This window comes from Rhinolophus sinicus, linkage group LG02 (assembly GCF_036562045.2).
Source record: "Rhinolophus sinicus isolate RSC01 linkage group LG02, ASM3656204v1, whole genome shotgun sequence".
NCBI lineage: Eukaryota > Metazoa > Chordata > Mammalia > Chiroptera > Rhinolophidae > Rhinolophus > Rhinolophus sinicus.
In genome coordinates this window covers 92,528,498-92,551,166 of record NC_133752.1, presented here as the reverse complement: position 1 = coordinate 92,551,166, position 22,669 = coordinate 92,528,498, and the positions used below count along the sequence as shown (strand labels likewise).

Genomic DNA, 22,669 nt, shown 5'->3' with positions numbered 1-22,669 from the left:
GGCAAAGAAATCAGTTTACAGTGTCAAAGATCATTCTTAAAATAAAATAAAATAAAATAAACAATGTGGAGAGACTTCTGGTTTCCAGTCCAGCATGTAAGAAGTTTGGAAGGCATCTGTCTCATCTTCACAACAACAACAAAAAGCTGAACAAACTGAAAATAAAAAAGTCTCTATAGAAACATCAGACAATAGAGTAGAGGTCACAGGGCAAGCCACTACTCCAAAATTGGAAAGAGAGGTAGACACAGAGAATCACAATTTAATGGGACAGAACCCTAAGAACAGGGACTGCTGATGGGGTCAGTACTGGGTGAGGAACATGTCAATTGTAATTAACAAACTGCTGGAGGCTCAGTGTGGGAAAGCTAGAGAGACAGGAACTCCAGGGGGATGAGTCTTAGGGGGTACCCCTGAAGTATTACGTCCAAGAGCCCTAACAAGTTCTCACAGTGAAGACTGGAGAAAAATCCCCTCTTCTTCTTTCAGGGGGCGGATAAAGTAGCCATTTTGAAGTGTGCCTGTTTTTCTTAGCTAGGTCTAGCTGTTCTCTCTCATGTAAGGGGGAGCACTTGTGAAGGTCACAGTGAAAGGGCACAGGCTCACTGAAAGACTGCAATCAAAGCACAGGACTGTAGAATGCTTCCCTTCTGTCGACCTTAACACCCCATCAATAGGGCTCCCAGGTATTAGCAGGGGATTGTTACTGAAAGAACTTCATCCCTCAGACCTGATTTAAGAAGGCCATAGAGAAGCCAAAGTACAATAAGGGAGACAAAAATAAGGCTGCCAGAGGAAATTTTACCTTTTGACAACTATAGCTACGGCAAACAGTAAACACAACCTTATTCCAAGCAAGACAAACAAAAACCTCTCAGGAAAGGCCTGTTCACCTGGGTCCCTTTTACCCAGTACATTGCGTCCACCTTCCAACACAAAAAGTTTACAAGGCATGCCAAAACAGTGATATGACCAAAAGTTGACATTTATAACAGCTGAAGCATATTTGCGGAACAAGCACATAGAGTTTGTAGGAGATTTACATAAGAAAATCAGAAATGAAATTTGGAGAAGACCAAAGGAAGCCTTTAATGCCAAAGTAAAAGGCAATCGAGAGATTCTGATGATTTGGAGGACCAGTAGTCACATTCAGGAATATTATTCTTGCATCAGTGTGATCCTGGTTTAGGAGAATATTTGCATTCAGGAGAGTTTCTTTGACATTTGCAATGACCCAAGAGTGAATTAAGATGACAGAAGTGAAAATGTAAAAACAAAAATTATATATAGAGAGAGAGCGAGAGAGAATGAAGAGCTGACATAATTTGAAATCGAGAGAGAATTAGGTGTTAACGATGACAATGCCAGTAACAGAAATATTATAATATTATGTTAGGATCTGGAGAGGAGACTCTTTCTGAAAGGAAGGTAAGTTTGAATTTGGATGTGTAACTAAGCCACACTGGAGATTACCCAGCTGGCAATTGAAAATGTGAGACTAGAACATGGAAATAAAGACCACATACATGCAGGAATTAGCATACTTTGAGCAGTGAAAGAATAAAACTCTGAGAAAGCAAAAAGTATAGGAAGAAATATAAAAAAGGAAAATTCAGAATATTGGATAAGACTCACATTTAGGTTTTAGTAGGAGGAAGAAAAACTATCAAAGACAGATATGTCATTAGGGAAAATACATCACAGTCCACAGCAGTAAAAACACAGATGAAAACCTCGAAAAGGTGTGGACTGATCAGTAGGGTCAAATGAATCACAAGAAGAATTAGGTAATTATGACTATGAAATCAAAGCAGTCCTTGAAGAGAACTAGAATGTCAGCTCCATGACGGTCGGGACTGTATTTGGTAAGCAAGTATCACTACAGTGTCTAGATCAGGGACCAAGAGTGGGTGACCAATAACTATTTGCTGAAGAAATAATAGTTTTGCAGAAGACAGATTGTAGAGAACCAAAGGTGTGTGTAGTGTGGTAGAGGATACAAACAATGTGTGGGGAATGGTAATTTGAGATATAATAAAAACAGCAATATATAGAAGGGAACTGAGGTTGAGGTTAGACATTTCATTTTCTTTCTTTTTTTTTTTTTTTCAAGGAGAGAGAGAATTGTAATGCTTGAAGTCAAAAAGTATGCTATACTGATAGAGAGGCTGTTTAAGGATACTTAAAAAAGGAGTAAATATAGGCAGGCAAGGTTTTGAGAAGATAGAAAGGGATACATTTAATGGTTCATTCTTTCACTGAGAAATAAAGTCTGTAAATAAATATGGATTTAGTAAATTTCTTTTAGAGAAACAACAATGGCTGGAAATAACAACTTGCAAAATGATGAAATAATTAACCTGAAATTTATTCAGGGTTTAATCTTGTCCTCCAAGATTCTAAAAGAACTGGTTAATTCACTGAATTGGTTCATGCTTTTCACTGAATACCATGTCTCACAGATGATACTTTTTGGCATTCCCAAAACAGAAAGCATCACCTGGGTCTTACTTGAAACAATTATTAAGTATTCTCAGAAGTGTTTTAAATGAACATAGTAAAATAAACCAAGACAAAGGAAAGAAGAATAAAAAATTAAGATTGTTTCTCCCCAGAGGCAAAAGAATGTGACATGAATTGATTGAAACATTGATTCAAATGGCACATGTGTATGGTTGGAAGGGTGTCATGGTTTGAGACCAGAATTTCTTGTTGGCAACAAAATGGAAATCACTGATCATGCAAATTTTTGAAGAAACAGGGCTGTTCTACACGCTCTGGGATCATTCTTGTTGTCTAATTATCACTAAAATAAAGTTAACACTGTCTCAGAGAAAAATAAGGAATACGGAAGGACCCTGGTCTAAACACTCAGTATGATTTCATGAAGAAAGTTGCTTTTATTCTAATTCCAGTAAACACACGAGGGGTATAATTTATTGCTTTTTTTTGCAGAGAGAAGACTAAAACTACAAGACATTCTGAGATTTATCAGCAAATATTCTCTTGGTTTTCTTTCTCGGCACTGTTGTGTAGTTGGAGTGGAATATTGTATTTCTAAAAAGTAACACGAGACAAAAAGGAAGTAGAAATGATATTGAATAATGGCAAGAAAATGTGAACTAGAGTAAATATGAAATATAGAAAAAAACATGCTTGATTGTTTTGAGCCATTTGACATCTATAAAATGCCACTATTGTAATATAGCCAATATACCACTTACAACATTTTTCTGTTTTAGAAGAGAAACTATCAATTTTTCATTTTTTATACGATCCTCAAATTTATATATTTCAGGAAGTTTTGAGAATGTCATATTGAGCAGTAGAGATTCATTGTTACAAATACAGGCTTCTGCCTCAAAGAGACATGGGTCCCAAGGTGAGATTCAAGTGTCTTCTGTGTGGCTACAGGCAAGTTATTTACTCTGTCTGTGCATCTTCTGAAAAAGCCTCAAGGTACGTGTGAAGATTAAATGAGAAAGCTTGAATAAAGCCAGGTATATGGTGATTGGCACTCAGTGAACGGTAGCCATGTAGAGTCACATCAACTTTTGAGGGCAAGAACCAGTTCTATACAGCTAGACTTAATTATCTATTTTTAGTAGCATATTCCTTAAAAAAGAAACAAACAATGACAATTAAAAAAAATCTTCATCTGTACTGTACACAAGGAGATCCTTTTGGTAGTCTTTCATTATACAGTATTTACTTAGTCATTGAATTAATGTATTATTTAGAAAATAGAGCCAAACTACTCTTAAAAGATAATATTAAAGGTTATCAAGAAGTCAGAAGAATTATTAGTTGCTATATATTATTAATCATTTAATGCTAATATGGTATGTCATTCTCCTTGCTAAAATCTCCTTCTACCTAATGCTCATATGTTTTGGTGGCATAATAGAAGACAAGCAAAGGGAAACAAAAAGGAAGTACAAATAGGAGAGAATGGGAAAAAATACTAATATTCATTATGGCTATACATGCTATCATGCATAACTTCAGCATAATAAAGAGAAATACTGGCAATGAAAGAAAATTGGAATAGCTACATAAATATTTTGTAGTTATGCTAAACATCAAGAGATCTGTGTAGGATGAATCAAAGAAATAAACAGCTCTAAAAATGAAAAGGTATTAGGTTGGTGCAAAAGTAATTGCAGTTTAACAGGTTAAAAATAATTGCAAAAATCGAATTACGTTTGCACCAACCTAATAGCTTTTAAAATAATCTGAGATAAATTCATACATGGTTACAAAATGAGATCACACATCCCACCAGATCAGACTATGGGGAAATGCTGTCTAATGCACTGTTAAAGCAAAGCTTCTAAAGCAAATCAATTTATATGACCAGTAATGACCCAGTGGCAGGGCCGCCATGCTGACAGTCACAGTTGTGGTGACAGTGGTGGTGTGTAAGATTCACGATGTAGTGATGGCCATTGAAATTCAACCCAATTATGCAGTGAGGCAAGGTTCTTCCTCTTCAAGAAGCTTCAGAGTGTGACTGCCTACCAGTGAAACAACTAAACATTTCATTATGGAAAGAATCAGACTGGCAGCAAGAATTATTACATTACAGTACTTATGAAAAAAATAAAGCTGTTACCTGAAAATACAGATCCTATACAAATTAACAGGAAATTAATACACATAGATCTGGAATGGTTTTGTATATTTAATTATGAAGACAATACCTATCTTCATAGGGATGTTATCACACAGTCATAAATATTCTCCAACAGGTCTGGGACTCTCTACCTTCATAAAATGAATAAACATTTCTAATTTTTTTCTCATTAGTTTCAGGTATACAAAACAACATAATGATTAGATATTTACAACATATTTACAAAACAATGTAATGATTAGATATTTTCACCCCTCACAAAGTGAGAACCCCGACTAGTCTACTACCCATCTGATACCTCACATAGTGTTTACATTACTGTAAATACTCCCCATACATTGTTGACTATACTCCCCATACTGTATTTCACATCCCCCTATTTTGTGACTACCAATTTGGACTTTCTAATCCCTTCACCTTTCTCACCCATTCCCCTAATCCCCCTCCCATTCAGCAACTATCAGTTTATTCTCTGTATGAGTCTATTAAAAAGTTACCAACTAAATAAATAAGGAACTCATACAACTCAAAACAAACAAACAAAAAAACCAAGAAAACAATCCAATTAAAAAATGGGCAGAAGACCTGAAGAGACATTTCTCCGAAGAGGACATACAAATGGCCAATAGACATATGAAAAAATGCTCAACATCACTAATCATCAGAGAAATGCAAATAATGAGATATCACCTCACCCCAGTCAGAATGGCTACCATCAACAAGACAAATAGTAACAAGTGTTGGAGAGGCTGTGGAGAAAAAGCAACCCTCATACACTGTTGGTGGGAATGCAGACTGGTGCAGCCGCTATGGAAGGCAGTGTGGAGGTTCCTCAAAAATTAAGAATAGAATTACCATATGACCTGGCAATCCCTTTCCTGGGTATCTACTCAAAAAATCTGAAAACATTTATCCATAAAGACATATGTGCTCCAACATTCATTGCAGCTTTATTTACGGTGGCCAAGACATGGCAACAACCAAAGTGTCATTCGATAGATGAATGGATAAGGAAGTTGCGGTATATATACACAATGGAATACTATTTTGCCATGAAAAAAGATGAAATTGTACCATTTGCGACAACATGGGTGGATCTTGAGATTATAATGTTAACTGAAATAAGTCAGACAGAAATAGTATGATTTCACTGATATGTGGTATATAAAACTGAAAACAACAAAAGAACAAGACAAACAAATGAAGAAACAAAAACTCATAGACACAGACAATAGTTTAGTGGTTACCAGAGGGTAAGGTGGGAGGGGTTTGGCAGAAGAGGGTAAAGGGGATCAAATATATGGTGATGGAAAGAGAACTGACTCTGGATGGTGAACACACAATGTAATACATAGATGATGTATTACAAAACTGTACACCTGAGATCTATGTAACTTTACTAACAACTGTCACCCCAATAAACTTTAATTTAAAAAAGCTACCAACTTTGAACTTTGACTATGTATTAGAAAAACATATAAAAGATAAATAAAAGATAATGCCAAAATAAAGAATAACATCGGTTTGTCTCTGAAAATGATGGAAGGAACTATCATATTTGGGCAATAATTCAAAAAGTATTATTTTTGGACATAAGGAGACCACATGTTAATATTTAATTATTAGGATGTAATATACATATACAATATGTATTCTGAAGATGATGTATCAGATTAGATTGTAATTAAAGTACTTTTCACTTAAAGTGAATTGAAGTTAAATAGATCATTTTTGCAGTTATAGCAGCAAGCATATGAATTCATAAGCAAGAGATTGCCCATCCTCAAAGATATCCAGAGATGGGTACTTTTCAATATATTTTGAGTCAATTTCAGTGTTTTATTCACTTGATAGACAAGAAAGTCTTTTTTACATCTGCAGTGTAATACGGTATAGAATAGGGCTGTCTAACAGAAACATACTGTGAGCCACATATATAGTTTAAAAAAGGTAAAAAGAAACAGGTTAATTTTAGTACTGTATTTTTTTTTTAACTTAATGTATCCATAATGCTATAATTTCAGCATGGAATCAATGTCTAAATTATTAATAACTTTTATATTCTGGGTTTCTTTTTTCTTTTCTTTTTTTACTGCACATTCAAAATTCAGTGTGTATTTTATACTTACAGCACATCTCAATTTGGACCAGCCATGTTTCAAGGGCTCAGTATTTCCACATGGCTGGTGACTATCATTTTGGAGAGCATAGGCTATAGAAGAAAGTCTTTTGAGTCAGAATTTGGTATTCCAACTCCCCTGGCCAGTCGCCCCTGTGATTTGGTCAAGGTTTTCAACCTTTCAAAGAATTGGGTATCTTTTACATCACAATCCTTTCAAAAGGATTCAATGAGATAATACTTGCAAAATTTTTTCTACAATTTCTGACTCCTAGGAAACATTTAACAGATGTTAGTGCTCTTCTTCTAAATCCCTTGAGATTTCCCTTTATTTTGTTTGTGGGGAAAAACAAAAAAGTCCTTTTGTTTAGTTTTGAAAATGGAAAATAAGAGCGAGTATTCAACATCCATTTATAAAACTGGAAACAGTAAGGCGGGTAACCTCATTCTAATGGCTACACATGAAAATTTCTTTAATTTAACCCCCGCCCCCAACACCACTCTGTAAGTCCTAAGCCACTCCCCACTTGTTCCTGGTTGTTGACGGATCCTTTGTTTACTACTCCCTGTTTCCTCTTTTTCCCATACCACTTATCAATTTCAAATAAATTATATAAAATTTGTATTTATAACGCTGGATATTTATTTTCTATCCCCTTCTGCCACAATGTCAGCCACATTATCTTAGAGATCTTTCTCTGATTTGTTCAACATGTATATGTACCTAGAACAGTGGTTAGCAATGAATCAGCTCAACAAATGTTTGTTAAATGAATGAATGATTGAAAACATGTTTGTTTTTTTCACCTTGCCAATGTGTATCATTTTCTGTGACACCTGTAGAAACTTCTATTTAGTTACATGTTTTTTTTTAAAGTAGTGGCTATAGCATCACACAAATCACAGATGTTTTCCTTTAGGATTCTTCTCAGATGTTAATTTTATTATAATTATTATTCCTAGCAGTAGCAGCAGTAGTAATACATTAGTAATTAGCACCCCTTTAAGAATCAAGAAACATATTATTTTAAACAGAAATTTATTCTAAACCGAATAAATTCCAAAGTATATTTAAGGATTAGATAGACTAAAAGAAGGATTTACAAATCATATTATTTGATATGTATCAATATCATTTGAATTTTGTATATCTAACTCCATATCACTGAACAAGCCCTAACCCTTCCCCCAAAATAAATATGGGACTCTCCTTCTACTAAATATCAGACACCACGGTGAGATGGTGATACAAGCCTGGAATGAAACAGAGCTTAAGTGGCACTGAATATGGAGATTCATGCAGAAGTGTAACTAAGGACAACACATGCTACAGTGATGACCTGGAGAAGGGCTTGGATTGGGTTCCATACACTAGGAATTCAGGCTTACAGAAGTCACTTAGCTTCTCTTGTTCCTTATCTGTAACGTAGAAATAATATCTGTCCTGCCTGCCCACAGGAAGTAATCATCTGCCTAGCTTGCAGGGCTTTGTCCACCAACTATCAAGTACGTTATGTTTGTTGAACACTTCATGCTTTAAATTGCTGTTATACACATTAGAGCATTAGCATCATTAAGATCTTTTGGGGGTATTTTTTGACCTTGTGGTGTGACTACAGAATTGTACAATAGTTAAGCATATGAGTTATATCAGGCAGTATATTTATTACATTCCAGTTACTTTACAAACATCTAATTAATTCATACTCTCAGTTCCCATGACGTTGTGTGTGGTATTTAATAGGCATTCATTAATAAAGTTGTGTTCATCAATATACTTTGCTGTTAATAAACACAGAAGGAGAGACAGATCCAAGTAACATGAGACCTACATAAGTATTTCTCAAGTGCTATTCAATCTTAAATGCTGAAGTGAAGGTAAAAATAGCAAAAGATGTGACTCTTGCCCTACTAGACTTTATAGTCTAATTGTGGAAGTGGCCAATTATATAATTACAATGAAAAGAAAGTTATGAAGCAAGGGAAAACAGAGACAGCAGCCTTTTCTATTATGCCTTTGTTAATTCATGTCACGCAAATGTCACTCTTGCCATTAAATCCCCTATATACTAAGTTTAAATACTATTCATGTGCAGACTAGAGAGTGGATTAATGTTTCTAGTTTCTCTCCACAACTTTGGCAATGGCTCCAGCAAGACTCATAAATAGGCCTGTGATGGGCAATGAAAATGTCCTCCTTATGTATCTAATTCTTCATCTTGGTAACAATAAGTGAAAAGATCCATAAACACAGCTTTAATTAACAGCAAACCTTTGCTGCTTAGAAATAGACCATAGCCTCTTTGAATCTGTTGGCCTTCTCAGAAAGAATTTTGTTTTTCCCAGAGGGTAAAAATTAATTAATGTCCTTACAATGTATTTAGTAGCCCATTGTCTCAGAGATGCCTAAATAAGTTCAGTGAGCTGTATTCCTGTATCAAGGATGATACAATCAAGCTGTTTTAAAGAGAATACACTGTAAAAATATACTGTCTAAAGTAGTGATTAACAGGGAGGATAATAAAGTATTCTGTCAGAATGATTACTTTTCTTTATCTGTGGACATTACTTATGTACATTATTGCATAAATAATCAGATTCAAAACATTTCATGTGGTTTTTAATGAGCTCACACAAGCTATAAAAGTTCAAAAAAGAAAATAAACACTGACATTAATAGTCCTTAACTGTTCCATTAAAAGCTATTAATTGAGGGATAGATCCAAGATGGAGGAGTAAATAAACATTGTGCCTGTGTCCTTCCAAGAACACATTAAAATTACAACTAAATTATAGAACAATAAACCTGGAGAACCATCTGAAGTCTAGCCAAACAGAAGTCCTATAACTGAAAATATAAAGAAGAAGCCATGTTGAGACTGGTAGGAGGGGCAGAGACACAGAATGGGCCCCAAACCTCCCTGTGGTGGTTGAGAATCAGAAGAGATATCTCAGCTGTGGAGGTTCTCCCCAGAGGAGCAAGGAACCCCACATCAGGCTCCACAGCATGGAGTACTGGTGCCAGAAAGAGGAGCCCCACAGCATCTGGCTGTGAAAAACAGTGGGGATTCCGAATATTCGGGTGGAATGGAAGGCTATGAGAAATCCAGGCATCCTCTTAAGCAGCCTGTATACAGACTCATTCACTCTCAAACACTCACCTTGGGCTCCAATGAGGGACAATGACTTGGGGGGCCTTGGAGACATATCTAGGGCAACTGAGGTGTGTGACTGCAGGGGGAGAACTGGTAGACAGTTGGTATTTTGCCCATGAGGAGTCCTCCTCTTGTGCAACTGGTAGGCAGATGCCATCTTTCCTGTGTTGAGCCCGCCCCCCCACAGGCCAAGTCTGAATCTGATTGGTCTGGTGAGCTCTGAAGGTCCACCCTGCTGACTCAGCCTGCCCCCCCACCCCACCCAACTTATGCACTGCCAGAGGCACTTTCTCCATGAGCAAACAGCCCCTCCCGTATTGCACTCTTTCTTGGAAAACTATCAGAGTCCATGGGCCTCAGCCGGTGGCTACTGGCTTTGGTGTGCTCTGAGACTTTTGTTCAGTTGCTCCAGGCTCAGCAGTGGCAGCAAACCAGAGTCTACATTAACCTAGTGATCAAAACTCTTCCCACTCTTGTGACTCCCTGGGACCCTGCTTCACCCAACTTGCATACTGCAGGAGGCTTTATCAGTGGCTGAACCTTAAGGGAGTGGGCAGGTGGCAGCAGGCCTCAGGGTATCCTGGCTTTTTATGGAGTTACCCCAGGCCTGGTACTGGTGGCAGACATTCTCAGGTTGCAGCATGCCCTCTCCCACATGCCTCCAGGTACTACACAGGCAGTGACCAACCATGGATCACTTTGTAGCTCCTACCATGTACTCCCCAGCTGGTCACAGGCAATGAGTGATGTGGGTCTGCACCAGAGCCCTCCCAAAAGGCCCCAGAACCAACATACTTGGATTTTTGCTTCAGGCCACAGCAGAGCACCACCCAATTAGCCCCATAAGCAGCACACACAAAGGGCAGTCTCAACAAGTACCAGAGCCTACTGGGGCAAATCCTGCTCCAAGGGGAAAGCTCTCTGCACAGTAGCCCATAAGCTGTGAATATGGGCAAATCTCACAGTCAGTCAGCCTGAGGGTCAATCCCACCCAATGACATACCAATAGCAATCAAGGCTCAACTATAACAGGAGGGCACACACAATCCTCACAAGAGACATTACTGGAGCACCTGCCTCAGGTGACCAGGGAGACTCTACCATTAGGCCCTACTGGACATCTACTACATAAGGCTACCTGGCCAAGACTGAAAGACATAGCAGATCTACCTAATACATAGAAAGAAACACAGCGAGGCAGCCAAAATGAGGAAACAAAGAAATGCCTCCCAAATGAAAGAACAGGGGAAACTTTCAGAAGAAGAACTAAATAAAATGGAGGCAAGCAACTTACCAGAGACAGAGTTCAAAACAATTGTTATAAGAATGCTCAAGGAACTTAGTAAGAACTTCAACAGAGATTGCAAGAATAAAAAAGGACATAGAAGCCATAAAAATGAACCAGTCAGAAATAAAGAATACAGTAACTGAAATGAAGAATGAACCACAAGGAATCACGAGCAGACTAGATGAAGCAGAGGACTGAATCAATGATTTGGAAGACAATGTAGCAGGAAACACTTAATTGGAACAGCAAAAACAAACAAAAAAAGAATCCCCCCCCCCAAAAAAAAAAAAAAAAAAAAAAAAGGATAGTTTAAGAGACCTCTGGGACATTATCAAGAGTAACAGCATTAGCATCATAGGGTACCAGAAGGAGAAGGGAGAAAGCAAGTGACATAGGAGAACCTATTTAAAGAAATAATGACTAAAAATTTCCTAACCTGGCAAAGGAAATAGACATACAAGTCCAGAAATTGTAGAGAGTCCCCAAAAAGATGAACCCAAATAGACCCATAACAAGACAACATTATAATTAAAATGGCAAACATTACAGACAAAGAGAGAATCCTAAAAGCAGCAAGAGAGGCAACTAGTAACTTATAAAGGAGCTCCCATAAGACTAGCAGGTGATTTCTCAACAGAAACTTTGAAGACTAGAAGGGATTGGCAGGAAATATTCAATGCAAAGAAAACCAAGGACCTACAACCAAGACTATGCTACCCACCTAGGCTATCATTTTAAACTGAAGGACAGATAAAGAGTTTCCCAGACAAGAAAAAGCTAAAGGAGTTCATCACCATCAAACCAGTATTGGCAGGAATCTTAGAGGGACTTCTTTAAAATGGGGGAAAAAAGGATCACAGTTATGAATAATAAAATGGCAGTAGCTACATATCTATCAACAATTACTTTCAATATAAATAGATTAAATGTTCCAATGAAAAGACATAGGAGGGATGAATGGATAAGAAAACAAAACCCTTACATATGCTGCCTACAAGAGACTCACTCAGATTGAAAGGCACACACAGACAGAAAGTAAAGGAATGGGATAAGTTATTTCATGAAAATGTAAATTAAAAAAACAAACAAACAAAAAAAGCTGGAGTAGCAATATTTATACCAGATAAAAAAAGACTTTAAAACAAAGGCTATAAGAAGAGACAATGAAAGACCCAGTTATCCCACGTTAGGGTATTTATTTGAAGCAATCTAAAACATTTCTTCAAGGGGACATGTGCATCCATATGTTCACTGAAGCATTGTTTACAATGGCCAAGATAAGGAGGCAGCTTAAGTGTCTCTCATGGAAGAATGGATAAAGAGGAGGTGGTACGTATATACAATGGAATATTGCTCAGCCAGGGAAGGGAATGGGTTCTTGCCATCTGTGGTGGCATGGATGGACCTGGAGGGCATTGTGCTGAGTGGAGCATGTCAGATAGTAAAAGACGGATGCAAAGTCATTTCACTTATATGTGCAATCTAAGAACACAATTAACAAACAAGACAAAAACAAACTCATAGATACATTTTTATGATTGCCAGGTCGAAGCAGGTTTGAGGGTGGGTGAAAGAAGGGGACAGGATTAAGAAGTACAAATTGGTTGTTACACAGTAGTCAGGGGATGTAGGGTAAGCACAACAAAAATAGTCAATAATATTGTAATAACTATGTATAGTGTTAGGTGGGTACTAGATTTGTTGGGGTGATAGATGGGAGGGGGTTGGGTGGAAGGGTAAAACAGGTGAATAATTAAAACACACAAATTGATAATTACAAAATAGTCATGGAAAGTAAAGTAAAGCATAGGGAATATAGTCGATAATATGGTAATAACTATGTACAGTGCCAGGTGGGTACTAGTCCGGGGGATCACTTCTTAAATTATATATATGTTTCACCACTATGCTGTACACCTAAAATTAATATAAAATAAGATTTAATGTTAAGAAAAAGCTATCAACTGATCACTTATGTTTGGCTTTTTGAAAAATGCATGGAATCTTCTCATGTCCTTTGATTATACTTTCATCTTTTCCTAAATTGAACCTACAATGCTTTTGTACCATTAGTAACATTATACCAGTAGATCTGATGTGTAGTTTTAAAATTCTGTCTTAAGAAAAAAAAAAGGCACTGCAAATGTTATTTAAGAACTCACAAATAAATGAACAAACAAAACAAAAACAAACTCATAGGTAGAGAGAACAAACTCATAGTTGCCAGATGGGAGAGGGTCTGGGGGTCTGGGTGAAAAAGGTGAAGGGATAAAGAAGTACAAATTGGCAGTTACAAAATAGTCACAGGGATGTAAAGTACAGCATAGGGAATATAGTCAATGATATTGTAATAGCTATGCATGATGTCAGGAGATACTAGACTTATCCGGGTGATCACTTCATAAGGTATATAAATGTGTAATCACTATGTTGTACACCTGAAACTAATACAATACTTAATGTCAACTATAATTAAAAATAAATAAATAAAAATAAATAAATCATAGGCATTTGTATCTACATGTTATTGTCTGGATTTTAGTAGCAAAAGTAAACATTGGCTTATTTCTCATAATTCTCAAAGTAAAGAAACATATATTTATCCTTAGGATGAAAAATGTATATTCATTATTGATATCTATTATAGTGAAAGTGTTAGAAAATAATTTGAGTTTAATATTAGATAATTTTGAAATATCCTAATGTAGAAGTCTATGTTATAACTAAAACTATATTGGTAAAAATATTCTATAACATATAAACTTATTCACACTATACTTCACTAAACACAAAGCTTATAGAAGGTTTACTACCGGGATTACTAGAGAAAATTTTCTTTTTTTGCTTATTTATATCTTTAAATTTGTAGAGAAAGATGTAATCCTTAGAAATGCAAAATTGAGGAAAAGAAGTGTTGAAGAAAAAATAAATATTAACGACTGAAAAGCAATAGGTCAAGTTTTTTTAAGTGGTAAAACTTAAAAATATCCACCACAATTCTACAAACACGTAAACATTCTATCATCATACTCGTAAATATTGGATTTTCTTTTGAGGTGCAATTCCTGTTTTTACTTATTTATTTTCTTCTTCTTTTTGGATTTATTCCCACTCTCCTTTACTGCAACCCTATTACCTATCCAAGTAGTAATCCATGTTAATAAATAAGTATGTATCCTTTGTCATACTTTTCTCCATGCTCATATAGTTATCCATAGAAATGTCTGCATACATACTTATTCACAGGCATAAATAAGGGGGTGTTAGTCATTCTTTGCTTTAGAAAATTTGGATCACAGTACATAACCATTTAGCATATTGCTTTACTCCTTTCACAGTATCCTTTGGAAATTGCTACACATCAACTGTAAGGCACCAAACTCTCTTTTTTTAGTTGCTGTGTGATATTGCATGCTATGGATTTTTTAAAAATTACATTGGCCTCCAGGCTCTACCTCTAGGCATGGGGAAAATGGGGTTTGATTTTGGCTCCCAGGGAATAACTGGAAAATTTTAAAGATATTTTAGTTGTCAAGACTAGGGAGAGAAGTGCTACTGGCATCTTGTGGGTAGAGATCATGGATATTGCCAAACATCCTACAGTGCAGAGCACAGCTCTACAACAATTAATATGATTATCCCAAACCTATCTAGTGCCCAGGTTGAGACACCCATCAGGCATACACTGATCTCAGGGCATTTGGCACTGGCTAGCACTCTGGCTGGAGCACTCTTGCCTTAGGTATCCACATGGCTCACTCTCTCACTTCTTTCAAGCCTTTTACCAAACTATATTTTCTCTATGAAGCCTATTTTGATCAACCTATTTAAATTGTAACCTTTCCGCAACTCCAAAGCACACACAGATCCTTTGGCCATCCCAATCCTAGTTACTCCATTCTTTCTTTCCCCACAGCTTCCAACAGTCCATATAATTTATTTACATACTATGTTTGTTCATTATCTTTTCCTTCCTTGTAGGATGTGAACTCCAGTGTGGCAGTGATTTTTGTCTGTATTATTCACTAATGCATTCCCAGGACCTCAAAAGGTGCCTGGCATTCAATAAACCAATAAAGCAACAAAGGAAAAAAATAAATGATTGTTTGAATAATGTGCATTCATTTCATTTCCCATTTTTTAAAACTATATAATGCTAAAATAAATATCCTATACACATATATGTACATTTTTTTTTTAAATTTCTCTATATCCAGAATGCTTTCCAAAATGGAAAATTTCCCATAACCATGTATGAGTATCCTCCTCGTGCTCCCCCACCTCCATATCTCAGCCATCTATAGGTGGTTTTTGAAAATCTTTTTCCATCTTTTCATTATTTTAGTTTGAATTTTTCTGATGACTTGTGAACTGGAGTTTCATTGGATATATTTGTTGATTATTTGAATTTGATCATCTGTGAATTGGTTTTGTAAATCTTTTCTGGTTGTTAAAATTGTCATTTCTAGTAAGTTTGTAAGAGTTATCTATCTATCATCTATAATCTGTAAAAAAAAACACCTTTTTTTTCTAAACTATTATTTGCCTGTTGATTTTTTTTATGGAATTTTAGACCACAGTTACAATTTTACATAATCAAATATGTACATCATTTCTTTTGTAGCTTCTAGACTTTTGGAAGTTAAATTCTGCCTTTAAATTACATATAGTTTACCCTCTGTTTTCTTGCAAAAATTTTATAATTATTCGTTACAATTAAGTCTTTAATGTATCTGGAATACATTTCTGTATATGAAATATACAGAAGAAAAATGGGTTTAATTTAATTTCTTTGCAGGTGGATAACTAAATATACAAGCACAATATTAAAGAATACATCTCTTCCCACTGAATTAACCTTTGTTATATACTAAATTCTCCTAATTACTGATCTCAGTGTCTTGATTTTCTATTCTGTTCTATTAACCTATAACCTGGTGTATAATAACTTCAAGTATTTTAATAAAAAAAAAACTTGGTCAAAGGAAGAGGAGATACAACTTGGCAGGTCAAAAAGAATATTCAGCTTGAAGATGAATTAAGGAAAAACTTCAAAATAAGAGTGAACACCCATGCTGTAATTGAACATCATGACATTTTCAATCTGCCTGATATATTTATTCATATACATATATATATATATATATATATATATACACACACACACACACACACATATATACATACATATATACATATATATAATTTCTCTTTTCATTAGTGTTACTAATAAAATGGTAGTATCAATCTCATATACTTTTCCTATGGAAAGTTATTTTAATTCCATATAATATTGCTCTTTTTCATTGTGCCTAGGCTCCCATTATTTTGAATAACATTTTTAGTTAGGATTCTCCAGAAATGCAGAACTAACAGGATATATATATAAATATGGAAAGATATTTATTACACGTAATTGACTCATGTGATTATGGAAACTGGCAAACCCCAAACCTGCAGTGTGGGCCAGCAGGTTGGAGAACCAGAAGAATCATTGGTGCAGATAAAGTCAAGGCCATCTGTTTGAGAATTACCTCTTCCTTGGGCAGCCAGTCTGTTTGGTCTATTCAGGCCATCAACTGATTGCATGAGGCCCTCCCACATTATGGAGAGCAATCTGCTCAGAGTTAACTCGTTTAAATATTCACCTCATCCAAAACCCTCCTCCAAGTTCACACATATATTTAACCATCACAAATATCTTAGGTTATTTTTTATTCCTAAGAATAGTTAGAAAAATTTGAACCCCAGGAAAAGTTATCTCTAAAACAAGTTATTTTTCATCCTTAGGAAAAGTTGATTCGTAAGGTAAGTGCTGAATAGGCAAGACTTCAGGGTCAAAGTAAATAAGATTACGAGCCTACTTATACTCTGACTTCATTAACTGTAAAACCATTAATGATTGCATTCATCTCAAATCACAGTGCAGGAAGCAAGACTCACCAAGACTTTGTGGATAGCTGCTCATTCCTTCCATCACCACCTACCTTTCACATGTCCACATCTGCACTTCCGAGGAACTGGAATAAAACTGGTGGCCAGCTACTGGCCATTGTGGCCTCATGAAAACTCTTATCATTGTTAATTTTATACCTTTGTCTATTGCCTGCATTAATCTGAATGCCTCCTACTTGCCCCTGCTCCAATTGGTGGCTTTAAGAACACATTTAGGTTAGAGGTAATAACGTCTGTGAGTCTCCTAAAACATGAGTCATGGATTTCCTTGTTGCAATGTCAGTTTTGGGTCTATTCAACGATTCAGGGGTTAAATAGAAGGGACTCTCTTTTCATAAAACCTATTGCGCTGTACTCCCCACAGACATAACGATGCACTCTGACACTCACTCAGATAGTTAAAGCAGGTTTCCAGGAATGGATAACGTCACCCGTGTATCTTCACTAGATTTACCTGGTGTGTGATCGGAGTCTGCACGCCATGCTTCCACAGGAATTCTGTTGCCAATGGCCCAATCCAAGTCATCTTCAGAGTCTTGAGTAAGCCCGCAGGCTGTGGTCCAGTTTCCTGAAGATGTTTCAAAATTGCAGCTTCCCATTGTGCTAGTATACTGGCCTAAGGAAACAAAAATATTAATGGAATGTTCTGGAAATGCATATCACACTACATTTGTGATGATTTTAAATTAGTATGTGTATATTCTAGTTCTTTATAAATTTATAGAACCAGAACATTTATACTCATTGATAACATCAGTTGTACAATGTAGCTTTTTTTTTTTTTTTTTTTAAATCACAGGGTCTAGAAGCAGTGCATGAATATTGTCATTTATCCATTAAGAGTTATATTGATTTACTAATAACATTCATAAATGATAGATAAAACTGTGTCTACCCATAAACAATGAACATAACATTAGGATAATACAGATAACTCAAGTCAACTAAATCAACAGCTGCAGTTGCCTGGATATTTAATTCAGTCCCTCTGCTTACTCTGCTGTTTGAACAGCATGGACCATTACAGAGGTAAAATCATTTACTAAAGGAAAGGTGCCCTCAAGAGATAGTAAACTGTATAGGACACAAATGCTTTCGGCATACCATACCAATCACCTACTTACAAACTTTCAGAGCTAGTCACCAAATAAGGAAAGAAATTCTCTTCCAAAAGTGGTGATTGATAACTCATTAAAATTAAGTTATTCACAATAAGAAAAATTACAGGATAATAACTGAGTCTCCTACCTAGTTATCTGTGAAAAGTGCTATCATAACTCCCAGATATCTGCTTTCATTTTTCTTTCTTTAATTTTTTTTTTTTTTTGCACAGCAGTTATTATTTTTGAGCATTCACTGTAAAAACTGACTGTGTTGTACAGACTGAATGAATTATTGGGTGACTGAATCAGTGTGAATCAACTGAGATTGTCGTTGACTTTTCTTTTCTTTTTAGAAAGATGAAATTTGCATTATTTTTACCATTTCTTCTCTAGGTGGTTTCTCGTGCATAACTTTTTCTTAACATAAAACACATTAGTATATAGAAACTTCATCGGAAGGAAAATTTGCTGCAAAAATGGATGCCAAACATATAGCAAATAAAGCTTTAACATTTTTATAGAAAACTTTCTGGATCTCTGAGAGTATTTTCATAAAATATCAGCATTTCACTTTTCAGGCATGATTGTATCTTATCTCCCAGAATAAAATCATTTTTAATTATGTACCTTTCTTTCATTCATTCCACGTGACTTATAATCTATTGATTTTTGTATGCATATGTATGGGCTCTGTATATCCTTTCTTATGCTTGTCACACCAGATTACATGATTTAGATAGGTTTCTATTATGCAAACAATATGGATAAAAGTGAGAAATTGAGTCCTTCATGTGTTTAGCTAATACAACTGCAAACATGCAGAGTCTTCCAATGTACATACAAAATAGCCATAATATGTTTTTAGAACAATGTAACATACAGGTTCTGCACTGTGTTATTTCTACATAACTGACTCCCTGACACATAGGCCCTACAATAATTATTCTACATCCTTTTCCATTCTCTGTGATCACTCATATCCCTCCTTGTTTATTTAGCATATGGCTTTATCTTTAGCTCGAAGGATATCTACACAATCCGGATAAATTCTCTTATAGTTCCTTCTTTGTACCTCAAATTATGTCTCTTTTCCTTTTCTCTTTCCAAAGGCTAATTTCAGCTTGGGCTCAAATTCTTATCGATACTGCTATTAGCATTCCACAGCCTCATTAGTTTCAAAGTTATACAACTTTTCCATGTCCTTCAATCTCACATTTTCTACTAATTCCTTTCTTATAATTTGCAGACATAGTCGTGGGGACCCTCTCGATTTAAAAAAAAAATCATACATTTATTTGCTTAAATTTCTCACTCTATATCTTCACTCATTCTGTCCCACAGCCTTTCACACTTTTATGTCGATGGCCCACAAATCTGCAGCCATGAGGAAATGCAAGTGTTTATCTTCAAATGCTTGTTGAACATTCCACTTGCAACATACAATTGTAACCTGAAAACCAACAGACCTAAAACAAACTTATAATTCACCCCTCCCAATGGTTCACCTCTTTGAAATTATTGATTGATTAATTTCGTAGCCTGAAACTTCTCTCTCTTTTTAAAGATTCAAACTTTGGAGTTACCTTTGATTCTATATTTTTCATTTCCATATCCAATCTATAACCAATATTTGTGGATTCTCCCTTTGAGAACTTGGGGAGGAGCTCAGTATATAAAAAGTTAGTTATCTGAAGATGGCAGAGCATACAGAAGGGAGGGGTCCATACAGTTCTATACTTTTGATGATAAAGGTTACTGAATTAACCAACACTAGAGTTCCCTTGCTTTTGAGTTTATATGATTTGAGAGAATATATTTTTCTTATTGTCCATATCCATTAAAAATACATTTGATTCCAAGAAAATAAAAATCCAAATAACAGTAGCTTAAACAGACAGAATTAATTTATCTCAAGTCAAAAAGTTGTCAGTTTAAGGCTGGCATTGTGGTTCAACTGTACAGTTGTGGAGCTCCCATTTTCCATGCCTCCTTTCTGTCATCTTATCATCTTCATGCTTATTCATAGCTGCAAGATGACTGCTGTACTTCCCAGTGTCACAAATATTCAAGACATTGAAAGAAATGCAAAGAGAAAAGTTTTGTTTTTATTTTTGTAATATTCTGGTGCTTTTTCTTTCTGAAAGCGACAGCTTCCCCAAATTTCTGTGGATATCTCATTGGCCACTGGTGGCCCAAGGAAGTTTGGAGACAATGGTATTTGTAGCTGGTCACAATTCTGCCCCAAATAAAATTGGAGTTCTGTTTTTACAGAACAAAAAGGCAGTTAGCAGGGACTACCATGCTGTCTAAACTGGTCAAAGTTGGAATGTCTGCTACAAATACCTTAATGATTATATATACCTTCTCTTCTCCATTCCAACTAGCAAATCATACTCATCCTTGAATGTCCAATTTATGTACTATCTCTCCCTTTCCAGATCATGCCAGTTCTCACAGCATATGTGTGTGTGTGTGTGTGTGTGTGTGTGTGTGTGTGTTTTACGGCACGAAACAGAACTTATAGTTGTTACCATTAATTTGGAAAGCCATAATTTATTTATTTTGCATTGTCTTCTTAATTATTGTTTACCACTGAATTACTATAAACATTTTCCATGTGGTCAGGTATTATTAGTGACCTGCATTATATATACCATGTGTGGTTCCATACATAATTACTGAATGATGGATGATATGAAGACTAATATTTCTTAATGATGAATATGTATCAATATTTTCAAAATGGCTTTTGTTTAGAAAAAATGTTTTTCAAGTTGTGATCTTTATCATAATCCCTTGAAGGAGTCAAAACCTTACTAACACTCTTTTAAACAACTGGCATTTTCTCAGTAGTATAATATTCAGCCATATGGTTGTATAGTCAGTGTAAATATTAATCAACTAATATATATTTTTAAAAGATGGCTCCATAATTAATTATTTGTAATTCCTCACATCTACATATCTACCTTATTTTCCCATACCATAATGCATTAACACAGGAATATTACATAATTTTTCCTCATTGTGAAATGGCTTCTTGAGGTGCTACATTGAGAAGAATTTTGAAGAATCTGGTACAGTGGGAAAGAGTGGCATAAGTGAATAAGGATGCTTGTCTCTGTAAGAGGCAGGAGAGAAAGCATCCACCCACATGCTGTGCATTTCTAGCCTAGAACACAAGGCACACGCAATACATATTTCAGGTGGTTATTTCCTTCTGTGAAAGAAGAGAGCACATTTTTGACTTAACTGTTTTCTTTTTAATTTAGTCTCATTTACTATAAATCATACATTTTGCAACAGGAGGTAGAGATGTGAAAGACAATTTTATCGTTGCCCATAACCTAGAGTAAAAATTTACTCATAGGCAATAACTGCATTTATTTTCTGATAAGTATAAAGGGCATGCATATAAGACATTTACTATGACTGACAATTCAAGTGAATATAAAAATACATGATATGGAAGAAGCTAACATTATTAATCCTAGTAGACTGAACAAATATATTCTTTACATTATTTTATTTCATTCTCAAAGCACTCAATAGGGCTGATGTTATTATATCTACTCTACAGATGAGGAAAGTGAGTCTTTGAGAATTAAAATAATTGCCCAACAAGTGAGAGTCAAAGTAAAAATGAAGACTTCAGTTTAATAACCCAAAAGGTCAATTCTTTCCTTGTATTTTAACAAAGGTCATTTTGAAAAGGTATTTGATTCCATTATCCACAATAGATTATCTGGCTTCAGGAATCCAGCCCTGATGATTTACACTGGAGAATGTATCGAAAAGACCATCAATATGAAATGTTAATGGAGTCAATTTGCAGAACTACTGTATATCTCTGTGTGCTGCGTAGTGTTCCTTTGGATGTGAACAAAGTCTATTAAGGGGTTTTTAAAAAAAGTGACTATTTCATTTGTCAATGTATTACTTCTATTTTAATAAATTCAACTACTTCTTGCAGTTGTCTATCAAAGTTGTGGGTAACACTACCAGATATAAGTATGTAATTGACTTCAATTTCTGAACATCAAAACTGCCTGTGTGTGTTTTCACATCAATAACTCAAACAGCTGTGAAAAAAAATCTTGTAAGGCTGTCTGAGAGGAAAAACAAGGGAAGCAAAAAAAAAAAAAAAAACATGGGTAGCATCACATTTGAAAAACCAAATACCTCTTTCTAATGTTTGTAAGCGTATTTCTATATTATATATACAGATGTGTATACACATGCACACACACACACACACACACACACACACATTCTTCATATGTACTCTTCAAGTAAACTGTGATAACCTTATTCTTTATGGAACTTGTTACACTTTAAAATTAACCAGGAAATTTTTCGTTTACTAACAATGTTTTTAAAAAACAAAAAACAATATATTTTAATACATTTTTC

At 35.4% G+C, this 22,669-nt stretch overlaps 1 protein-coding gene across 1 annotated transcript in view; it reads right to left on the bottom strand.

Annotated features, from left to right (window-relative positions):
* MALRD1 (MAM and LDL receptor class A domain containing 1) overlaps positions 1-22,669 on the bottom strand; it is a 541,690-nt gene that overhangs the window by 152,924 nt on the left and 366,097 nt on the right. The window contains exon 31 of the mRNA XM_074324842.1: positions 17,608-17,769. Within this exon, the coding sequence (XP_074180943.1) occupies positions 17,608-17,769 (162 nt within the window). The remainder of the gene's footprint in view (positions 1-17,607; positions 17,770-22,669) is intronic.